This window comes from Malurus melanocephalus, unplaced genomic scaffold, assembly GCF_030028575.1.
Source record: "Malurus melanocephalus ecotype Western Australia unplaced genomic scaffold, MMel_1.1 scaffold_145, whole genome shotgun sequence".
Taxonomy (NCBI): Eukaryota; Metazoa; Chordata; class Aves; order Passeriformes; family Maluridae; genus Malurus; species Malurus melanocephalus.
In genome coordinates this window covers 280270-292418 of record NW_026623377.1, presented here as the reverse complement: position 1 = coordinate 292418, position 12149 = coordinate 280270, and the positions used below count along the sequence as shown (strand labels likewise).

Genomic DNA, 12149 nt, shown 5'->3' with positions numbered 1-12149 from the left:
AAAAAAAAAAAAAAAATCTTAACTCAAAATCATGTGAAATTTTGTATTATGCATTCCTGGGAAATATGACCAGGAAAGGCTGAAAGCTTTGGTCAACCACAGGTTCAGTCACACAAGCACTGCTTTCTTCAGGGACACCAGTTCACAATGAAGAGTCCCTAGCGTCCTTACTTAGTCTTTGCCCACAAATCCCTCCAGTTCCACAACTGTCTTCAGCAAAACTATTCACTTGACTCCAGCTTTGCTTTGGAAGAGGAAAAGAAGACTTACTCCACTGTAGAGACCATGCCAACTTTCCTGCATTATTTGCTTTACCAAAGTTATAAGCTATGGGAAAGGGGTTTCGATATTAAGTGCCGTCCCATCTTAAAGGCAGTGAAGATAGCACACCTCCACATGATATATGTATTTGACAGATGTGGTCCAAGCTGCTGCCAGCCTTTGACATAAATCATATTCCTCACTAAGGAGCTTGGTAATTGGGACCATGGTTCCACTGACTGCATAGTTCTACGATATCATACCTGTGAAATACTACAAAGCTACTCAAGGCTATCAGAGCTATGAGGCATGACTATTCAAAAGGGCTTAAAAAGGAAAACACAGCACTTACTTACACTGATACCAACATTTACAGTGCTGTCACTCTCAGAGTTTGTCAGGCTCATGGTTTCTAACACACCAGTTGCATGCCCAGTTTCTCCAAGGCTGAAAATCCATGTAGTCTGTTTTTGAAGATGTAAATGCAGAATTTTTGCTGGAGAGACATTTCACAGATTTTGCAGAATATTTGGATTTGGAAGGGACCCACAAGGCTCATCAAATCTGACTCTTAAGTGAATGGCCCATACAAGGGATCAAACCCATGATCTTGGTAGTATTTTTGAGTCTTGCCTAAAATGGGTATCTCATCTCAAGAAACTGCTTGCTCCTTTGCCGCCTCATTGCAAATTGAAGGTGGAATATGATGTTAAGTCAGGGCCCAGAAGCACTCTTTGAGGGTTGTAAATGCAAACTCAGTGTTTTCTGACACTTTGAAGAGGTAGGAGATTTTTTTTTTTTTAGGATACCAGAGGAGCTTTTCTCAGTTAACATATAGCCATACCACAAATACAAGAAGGTTCTGCAGTTACATGTCCATTTTTTTCTGCAGCTTCTCTTAATTTTCTTCCATTCCTTCTTTTCTTTCTAAATTATTCCTTTTGTTCCTTCTCCTTGTGCCCTATTTGCTTCCCTTTTCTGTACAACTGCTGTCTGCCTCTTCATTTGCTATTCTGCTCTTCTGCCTCCAGAACAACCATTTCTGACTGGTTTTTTCCACGCACAAGAGAAGCAGCCAAGTGAAAATCACAGCATTTCTGACTTTTGGATGATAATAGTACTTCCTTGGTTAAAAGAAAAAAAAAAAAAAAAAAGATAATTTAGGCATAGAATGTCTAATCTTTCAATATATGAAAAAAAAAAGGAGGTGAATACCTAGAAGTTCAAGCCAAACATTTTAATTGAATGGTACCATTTTCCTTTTCTTTACTCTCTGAAGATTGTTACGTAGGATCGTTTCACTGTTCATCACATCTATGGCCAGAAGAACCCAAGTGACTTAAGTCACAAGCCTATCCTAGAGTTTCTTCTCTGAAAACAGACTCCTGACATAGAAAGTGGACACTGTTACTGCTGATCAGATGAAATATTACCTGCATTGGACAATAATGGGCCAAAAAGTCCCTCCTTTTGGTTACCTTTCTGAGCAAGAAAAAAACATTTTAAATATTTTAAATTAAGCTCCAGTGAGCATACCTTATAGAAACTGCAAAACACACATATTCACAAAAAACCCTCACAAGTTACATAAAGATATGAGTATACATTTGCATTTGTGTGTGTGCCACATAAATGAGAATATACAATTCAGGTAGAAAATACAATTCTTACCTTATTGCACTTGCAGATAAGTGGCCATAAGAACCACTGGCTGACGAACTGCTACGAGAATTATTGAGAATTGTGACCAAGGAATTTGGAGATGTCCGTATCATGGTCTGAAGGTCAAAGCTGTGATCAGAGAGGGGGGATATGGACAACGTGCGCTTTCGGCTTGGTCTGGCTGACAACCTCGGGCTGGGAAACCTAGCGCCTGTTATGTAAACACAAATAATTATCCACCAGGGTACTTCATTGCATTTATTTGTTTTCAGTGATGGGTAGAGGGAGACACCAGCACACTGTGACAAGCCCACTCTCTTCATTTGTGATCTACTGGCTATGATTGAGGAAAATTAGGAAGAAAAATCTTTCTTCCTATGGCTTACCTCAGGGGAGCTCTGTTTTTTAATGTGCAAGCAAAATGATAAATTGCTAAACAAAAGGAAAAGACTTTTATGAGTTATCCCTCTCATTTCTGGTGATTTATGAATCTGATGGCTTCTTAGACATTCACATCATTAATTCAACCATGAGCAATGAGACAGTGGTTCAGATCAGGGATACCAGCAAACCCAAACCCACAACACTTTAATACATAAAGCCAAACCCACACATGTCAAATACAGTCCAGAAATGAAGAGAGAGCTTTTCCTTTGTTGGCCGTAATTCTGCCAGGTTGATGTTTGATGCAAAGCTAATAATCAGGACAAAAACAAACACAAAAAGGGCCAGCTCTGTCAGCAGAATTCAAACTGACATTCAGAGCATCAGACTGAGAAACAGTAGACTTTATTTGAATTTGTCCAAGATTCCATGATATTCTTTTGTTGCGGTGTATAGGGGCCTACAACTGCTAAATTTCTTTAAAACTGGAGATTAGGCTTTTCAAAGCAGCAAAGTGAAGGCAAACATACAGATACCACTTAAATAAATACATACTACATTTCTAAATTTTATGTCCTGTTCTGAAAATCTCTACCTCTTCTGATGTATTTTACCATGTCATCCCAACTCTCTGCAGTCCTGACAGAAGATATATCACCTTAAATTTTTTTCCCTTTATTTAATTATTTTCTATCTTGGTTGAAAGCTAGGAGAGATTCAGCTTCCCCACTGCGAACTGAACAATTTCCTTTAACAGTACTCCCTCTTGTACCTTTTCAATCCCTTTAACCTGTAGTAAAGGACTGAATCCTAATGATCCTGACAGCAAGGGTCATGGAGGCTTGGGTTTGATGCCTATTTTACAGCTACTCCTCCTAGAGTCCCTGGCATTCTCTGTAACTTGCTAATAATTCACAGCTGGGCACAAGCTTCCAGTATAGGTCTGCCTTTCCCAATGTCTTTATGTCCAGGAYGATTTTTTTGCAGGGTATTTAAGTTTACATGTCTAACATTAAACAGAAAAAGAGCCCAAGTGACTCTAACTGGACTCATCTCAAAGTCAAGCTGGATTGGAATCTGCTAGTTTGCTTTTCTTACATAAGTGAGTGGGTTTCCCTTCTTTCTGTGCATGCTAGCCAAGATTTTAATATGGTATCAAGGGCTGTCATTTCATTGCTGTTGTGTCTGTGTGATCAGATCTCCATTTATAGTCTTTCTCCTCTTTGGCATCTGGGTAATACAGAGTTTTGTTCCTTCCTGCTCTGTCTCCAGAATAAGCTTTAGTCCATATAGCTCCAATCTTTCAATGAATAGTAAAGCTCTTGATTCATCATTTAAAATTCAGGTATAGTCATTTATTTATTCGTAAACCCTACCACATGGTATTTCATGTAATCTGTTTTATCTCCTTTTTAGGAGTTTGCTATTGTACTGTGTCTGCTTGATATTTTATTAGTGCTGTGCTTCATGTCTTTCAAAGGCAGAGATCTTTTACTTGTGCTAAAATAAGAAACAACAACGATCAGCAGCTATAAGAAACTGCAATATATTTAACAAGGAAATACAACATATATGTCATGGTAAAATAAAAATAGTAATAATTGGCATTTGCATCTTTCATCCGTAACTCTCTTCTGTTGACTGTTCAGCTGGAATGAATTAAAACAATGCCTCTGAAGCTAGTGCTTGTAATGTAATTTGCCCCAGACGAGGATACAATTCAAATTCTTTATCATGGTTTACAAGGACATAGCTAAGTACAGGCATGATACTCCCTGCAGTGCCCTGCAGATTCTAAGAAACTGCGAAGACTTCCCTCCTCCTCCTTGCCCTTTCTGGACTGAGCCAGACTCCTTTACCCTGTCCAAAGTCATGCTTTGGCTCTTGCAGCTCATTAACTTTGCCCTCGCCTGCCAGCTGCTGCCAGGACATCCCTGTGTCCACTCTGGATGCACCAGATCTGTGGCCAGTGACGGAGAAAGACGCTCCTTACAGCTGTGAGGGGCAGAGCTCGGGCCTCAGCCACACATACAGCAGTCTCAGCCTTCCTCTTTTCCTCCCGGCAGCAGCTGTTTCAGACCTCATGTAGATCTGGGAATTCAGCAGTCCCCCCTTCATCTAACTGGGACGCGAACAGCCTCCTAAGGGCCAACAGTACCCTGAAAACAGTATCTATTTTTTGCTTCATAGAGGGAGCCAACAGCTGAGACCAGGCAAGGGCTCTACAGAGTCTGACCACAGGAGATGGTGATTCATTTCAAGGGGGGCCACAACTTTCAAAACTGAAAATACAATTAAATGGAATTAAAAATGAATTTTATTTTCAACATCTTCGTGGTTTAATTAGATCTCACATGCTTAAAACGTCTTAAGCATGAGCTGGCAACTCATTACAGGACATTTGCTTAACCATTCGTTCAACATACCGTGAGTTCTAGTTAGTATGGAAAGGAACAGGTCACAATTTGTCAGTGTCTCTGAATACTAAACCAAACTTTCCAGCCTTGCCCAGCATTTATTTTAAAAACAAACACTTCAATATTTATTTAGCAATTTGAGATGTTCATCTGCTCACAGTGTTCTCCCACTGAAGTGTTACATTCCCTACTCAATAATGCTTTAAAATCAGAAAATGAAGGAGCACTGATTCACTGAAAATCCATTTACCACTGTGGAAGTGCTGATAAAAAACCATCAGCTTTGGCAAAGCATGCAAATGGAAGGTGACAGTGAAGATTTGCTTAGAAATGTCACCTTTTTTGAGTAGACATTACAGAAATAAAAAGTCAGTACTTGACAGTAAAGACTTGAGTGTGGTGGCAAAAAATCCAGCAGGTGTCAGAAGAAAAGATCTTATACTGAGGTGGAGATCAATTCTAAAATAACAGATATCTATCTCCATCATAAATTTCAAAAATGGAATATGCCATCCAGCAAATTTGCCCATGAATTTGATTTCTGAGTTGAAGTTTTTAGCATTGCTTAATCATTTATGAGGCAATTTTCATACATGTATCATTTATTCCATCCCTTTAAATCAAACTTCATCAAACCTTTTTTATTCTCTCCCTTTAAATCAAACTTATTTGGACATGTCTCAGACATTAATTTTTATTGGAGACTGTGAACATGGGACATTTGGGGTGAGGTGGGTGTTAAAGTTGATGCTTTTTTCTTTCCTTCTTTTCCTTATGGATTCTGTTTACAGATGTGTAAAAACTTTGTTTTCACTTTATGAAAGTTTATCATTAATTTTGTTGTAGTTTTCAAAATTGTTAATCTGTCAGCAGCCTGAGAGAAAAAGAAATTGCTTTGATACTCCACCCTCATTCTTCAACTATTGCTGACAAACAGAAATCAAACCCAGTCCAAAGCTTCTCACTCTGGCTTAACTCTTGGGGCTGGTGTTTGGGTCTGGCTAAGCTGGAGTTCATTTTCCCTGCTGCAGCCCTCACAGTGCTGTGCTTTGCATTGGAAGCGGGAAAGGAGTTTTGGCTGCTGCTGAGCAGCACTGGAACAGCAGCAGTGCTGTCTCTCCAGAATTCCCCCCTGTCCTCCCTGCTGTAGGCCAGAAGTGGGCAAGAACTGAGAGGGGACACAACCAAGCCAGCTGACCCAAACTGACCAAGGGGATATTCCATACCATATGAGGTCAGCTCAGATATAAAGGCTATGAAAAGAAGGGGGGCAAGGAAGCATTTTTTATTTACAATGCCTGCCTTCTGGCGCAACCCCCCCTGCTTCCCTGGCAGTGGATGGACATTACTTGTTCCTTTCCATGAGAGCTTTTCTCTACCATGTCCAGCTGAGAAGAGGGAGTGATAGAGCAGTTTGGTGGGCATCTGGCATCCAGGCGAGGTCAATGCATCACACATGGCCAAACTCTTCAGGTCAGCTGGGCTACTCTCAGTGTCTAATACCAAAAGGAGTAGGTCAATACCAAATACCCTTGGAAAAGAGAAACCTCCTATTCTGAGGATATCTCAGGGGAATCTTGAAACTTCAGGGAACATGCTTGCATTCCACTGAACACCATTTAGGAGAGTAGAACATATTCTCCAAGTGAAAAATGCAATTATCAAAGCCAAAAGACAGTAATTCTTTAAAAGAGTTTTAGTGCTCAAGACAGTTTTGGCAAACAGTATCTTCACAGCCACAACAAGCAATTTCAGCTGTCGTTACTGTGGTACTGTCAATACCTTCCACGTCTATTCCACTCCTATTTTGATGCTATACTTAGAGGTAGCAAATCTGACCTTTCCAGAACAAGCAAGAAGATGGCAAGATTTGCTCAGCGTCTCTGGCCTCCAAAACTGTAGGAAAGATTTTTGCAGCAAAAGAAAACTTTAGTCCAGTTTTCATGCCTCTTAGGACAGGGTGAAGAAGAATTACAATTAAGCATGCATAATCTTGGCCTTATTCTTCTGCAGTGTAGTAGACAGTTTATGGGCAGTGAATTTCAGAATTTCAATAAGTCTACTACTCTTTAGGTAAGATTTAACCTCTGAATAACAATTCTCCAACTCTTATCATCCCCATTTAAAATCAGTTTTCCAGAACCACAGGGCAAAACAGAAGTCCTCAAACTGCACAAACTGTATGTAGTGTGCTTTGGAACTCAGTGCATGCTGATGTTGGAATTATTATTCGCACTACAGGAGCAGGTAGAGATTCCAAATGTCTGTGCTAGATGCTATGTAAACACACAATTAGGAGACAGAATTGCTTCACAAAAGAAGAACAATGTCTTGCTTATATCTGTTTGGTTGTTGTGTGGGATAATTGACCAGCAGCCTTTCAGTCAGTTGAGTCAACTTGCTCAGCATTTGATAGCAGATAATATGGGAAAAGACACGTGTCATCTATTTCCTTTGAAAAAACAGGGCAAAGGCAAAACACTACTTTTAAGATCACCATACAAATCCATAAGAGGAAAGATCCAAACAAATGGCACTGCTTTGCACTGATGGCTGTACTTTATTATTAAATGCAAACATGGGCATTCTTACTGTTTGGTTTTTTTTTTATTTTTTTAAGCCTTAATATCAGCTTCCTGCTAATTGTTTTGTTCTCGTTTCTAATCTAAAAATCTGACAAAGAAGAAAGAGGTTTTCTTTAGCATGATGAATGATAGGACATTCAGATTCCTACTTAATGACAATTAATTTACTGTATACCCATGCAAGTTAAGATAGTTTTAATTAGTTTTTACAAAGTAAAAGGGTAACTTCATACTCTATTTAGATAAAAGCAGTTATTGCCTGACTAAACACATTCTCATCAAATATAGAAGGTGAGCTGAGTGACCTTACTAGGATTCACTCTTACTTTAATTCTCTATTTACAGTTTAAAAATAACCCATTTGCATAATAGTGCTACACATTTTTTGTCTCTAACTCTGAAATAATGCCTAATTGAAAAGTTGCTGGTATAATTAATCTCAAATGTATGATCTTAATTTTTAAAAAGAAACACAAAACAAATTAAAGTGTGCATTTCAAATATATCATAGCTAGAGCTGGTGAACAAAGAATCCTCATTAAAGATGGTGTTTAGGTACCTTTCAGAATGGGCTGAAATTATGGGCAAAGGTCAAAACATTCTCTGTTAAGTAAGATGTGATAACAATCTTTGGATGCAAAAGCTGTAATTCTGTGTAGATTACAGCATGCACAGTCTCTACTAACACATAAAGATCCTTCTGCAAATGCCGTTATTTGTATGAGTACTGCAATATCTTCTGTTTTTCTTAAGTTTTCTGGCATACCTATGGGTGGCTACCTTTCTAAAAGCTCAATAAACACATCTGACCAAGTCTTCATCAAAGTATGTGGTTTGGTACCACTGCTTATATGCAGACACTGTCTCACAGTAGGAACCAAAACCCTTGAAAATTTAAAATGTCCCTTCTCATTTCAAGGGAAGTTGGTCTAGATGATCTTTAAAGTTCCCTTCCAACACAAATTATTCTAGGACTCTATGATCCTTTTTAATGAAGCCATGCCCTTTCATACAAGCTGGGGATTTGTCCTTGCAAATGGAACACAGTAGCAAATTTATATTACTTGAACCACGCATAACAGAGTTTCCATATTGCAAGATATTATTAATATACATTCAATGCTTTAGCAGTGTGCCTCATCTCTCTCTATTCCTCTCAAAATCAAAATCAGAAAGGATCATATTCTTAAGCTTTCAAGTATTGAAGTCTGTACATTAATTTCTGGTTTAAGTCCAGACTACTTGTAAGAGTTTATTGTGTTTTCTGCAGTGGGCTCAATGTATGTTACTGTAAATTCTTTATGCATGCTACCAATGCAGTGAGACTGATCATAGAAACTGAATTTAAAAAATCCTTCATTAGCAAGGAAACAGAATGAAAATAGCTTACTTGCTCATTTTCACAACTATCTGTCTTGCCTGATTCCTGTAAAAATTATTGGTCAGTCAACCACTTCACACTTCAAGGCATGTGTTCTGCAGGGCTAGCTACCTACATTCCAATGTGTTCCAGAGGCAAACCTCCCAGCTCCCACACTACTTGAGATCACAGACTAAGGCGTGCAGCCAACAGTAGGAAGAAGTAATTCCCTGCAAACAAAAAGTTTAAAATTCTACAGGAAAACAAGGTGGTCTAATACTATTGTATTGGTCTGTACTACCAAGCAAGAGTCAATATCAGCCACCTTTCCTTTCCACCATTTTTTATTTCCCTCATTTGAAGGAACAGAGTACATCCTGAAAAGCATGTAAGCATCTATGACTAGTGGAGAATGCTCTGCATAGTCACTTCTGGTTGATCAAAAAAAGCAGTATTAAGAAGTTTGGAATGGGGTCCTCTCTTTTCCTCCTTCAACAGAGAAACAGAGACACATTAGAGGACTGAAAGATGCTGAGTGAATAAAAAAGCTCTTAATATTATGGAAGACTAAGGATGATTGAGGATTCAGGAAGCTGCTTCACTTTACAAGTGGTCTCTGGTCTACTGGTCTATGATACACAACTTGTAAGCACAGCTAGCACTCTTTAAAAGGTGAAGAGCATGCTCTCCTAACAGAAAAACAGATGTAAACCTTCTATTAACAGAGAGCTCATCAGGGAAATACTCAGCCTAACTATGAAAGTGAGTTACTGATTGCAAGTAGAAAAGGACATTTTCAAAAGCACTCAAGCCCTGCYAGAAATAAAATTTATAACCTGTTTTCAGGAGCAGTCCTGCTCCTCTCCCTACTTTCTTTCAAAGTTTACTTTTAGGCTTGACATAACCTTTGTACATTTGGCAATCAATTCTCTGGCCCTCCAGCCTCAGGAGGAGGTTTGTGTTGACTCCCACTTCTCTATCAGCATGGAGGCCTTTTGGGTCAGACCACAAAGAGCCCACGTGGTTCCATTTGTAGGAATGTCTATATTTCTAGAATATCACTCACTATCCATGGCATGAAGATATTCCATATGAAGAGCCCCGGCTCCTGCAGTGGCAGCTGAAGGAATGATGTCTGCGTACGGGCTGCGCTGGCCTGCCAACAGAGCCATCTGATGATAATATTCAGCTGGACTGACACCAGCATGTGGAGCTAAAAAAAACAACATAAAAGTACCATTAATGACGTAAGATAAACAGGAAGAAAAGTTCTATCACATTGCCAGTTACTCTGGCTATTAAAATAGCTTGTTTATTTTTTAATGTAACACAGTGTCTGCAGTATGACACCACTGGTCAATATATTTCAACCAATGTTACTGTAAAGGCATCATTCAAAAAAAAAAAACAAGACATAAAATGAGTTTGGTGATCTCATATTTTTGTATTTATTATTAAGTAACCAAAAAGGTGACAGGCTGACAGCAATGGAAACTAGTATGATTTATTTAGTGACATGAAAAAGCAGGAAAACTTTCCTAGCATTTTATTCCCATTTACCTCATCCCTGGCCCAAAGGAATCCGCCTCTAAGGTAACAATGCGGCTGAACTTCCATAAGCATTCAACTATCTGGAGTCTCTGCTTAGAGGACTAGAAGATTGTCCCTTACTGTGCCCCTCTGTGTCTATGCTTAGAAGCAAACAGGGTTAAAGCATGATTCCAAGACAAGAAATAGTTGCCCACAAACTACAGAGGGTCAGTGTTTTTAGGAGGACAGACTGAAGTCAATGAATGAGACCATCCCATCCTTCAAAGTTTGGGTGTAAATACACTTGACATGCAAGCTTGTTTGCAGAGTCAGAACCACAGACTGGACAGACTCTGCATCCCATCAGTGAGGTTATTGTGGTGCAGTCCTCTGATAATGACTTATTAGCTTTTCTGTCATGTAAAAATAATATGAGAGCTTCCTGTTCCACTCCAATTTTCAAGTAAGTCTTCAGCTAATGAGCATCCCCCGACAAATACAAAAATTGACATCTCCTCTCCAAAATTTTAAGATCATTTCCTCTCAGCAGGCTTCATATACAACTGACCTCTCCAGAAAGTAGAGGGTCATTTCATGAGCTCGTTTAAGAAGTATTCATAAAGTAATCTGGGCTTCTCTTTGATCCTGACTCTGACTTGTCATGAAACCTGAGGTGAACAGTCCTTCTCTCTGCTCACTCTGTCCCACTTGCAAGTTTACACCCTGGTCATCAGAAGAGGGTATGCAAATTTGCCTAAAACATTTTGGGTTCCTTAGGTTTATGGGCTGGACCCCAAACTGGCTACACCTTATTCTTTTTATATTCTTTCATTTCATTTAATTAAATTTTTCTTTAATCTCAGCAACTGAATCTTGAATGAAAACAAAATTTTAGCCTACAATTCTTTGAATATTGTTACCTACACAGCACTACTGAAGAGATAATTTATATTTTCATTAGACCATTAGATCCTAAATGCAAAATTTAGAAACAAAGAATCCAGATTTACACTTTGTGTATTCTTTTGAACATAAACATGGAAGTGGAATTTGGAGAACACTTTCTTTATCAACAGATTGCCAAAGCGTGTAATCTGTCTTTATTACCACCAAATAAATGAGAGAATGTGGTTTTGATGTTCTAATGTTAAATACAAAATATAAAAAGGGGTTCTAAAAAATACAAATACATCAAACAGGAATAGGAATGGCATAAAAAATAAGCTGAGATAATTTTTTTCCAAATTACAAACTGATTTCACAGTAAAATACAACCTTTCCACTTTCTGTGAAATGGTAAGGAAATTATTCAGACCAGATTTTAAAAGACGGGTAACTCACACTGCATCACTGATTTTAAAGTTTTACGGTAGTAGGCGACCATGGTGTATTTCCAGACACACTGAAGATACTTCCTGAGCTTTCTGACATAAGTGTCTGGGTTAACTAACAATAATATTGGCTGCAAACTTTAAAATTAACTGCTGCAGAAAACATAGTGAACACATAATTGCATTACTAAATGTTCCATATGCCAAGTAATACTCTGATGCTCTTTAAAGATCATTCCTTACCACCTCCCTCAAACAGGAAAAATTAGCCTACTAAATGATGTATTTCATGAAGGGTAAATGAAGGGTAAACAGGAAGGCCCACAGCCCTGAATTTTCTGTTCATTCCTGGGTAGCTTCAGCTTCATTCCTTTCTTTCTACAAGTGGAGGCATTTGCCTCTGTACCATACGCACTGCTGAGGTTCATTTGAACACTCTCCTCTACACACACCAATTCCATCCTTACCCCTGCTCCAAACGTTTGGAGGAGTCCTCAGCCACCCCTAGCCCACCAAATCTGTTAGGTAAGGTTAACTAACAAGAGTTATGTTCCTGATTGTTTTGGCTCCTGGCTATCCCCAGATCTGTGAGTCGACACACTGAGCCCCATAATACACT

At 38.9% G+C, this 12149-nt stretch overlaps 1 protein-coding gene across 2 annotated transcripts in view; it reads right to left on the bottom strand.

Annotated features, from left to right (window-relative positions):
* GLI3 (GLI family zinc finger 3) overlaps positions 1-12149 on the bottom strand; it is a 202867-nt gene that overhangs the window by 52343 nt on the left and 138375 nt on the right. For both annotated transcript variants that reach the window (XM_057371346.1, XM_057371347.1), the window contains exons 6-7: positions 9736-9882; positions 1933-2134 (exon numbers count right to left, since the gene is read on the bottom strand). In XM_057371346.1, coding sequence (XP_057227329.1) covers positions 1933-2134; positions 9736-9882 — 349 coding nt within the window. The remainder of the gene's footprint in view (positions 1-1932; positions 2135-9735; positions 9883-12149) is intronic.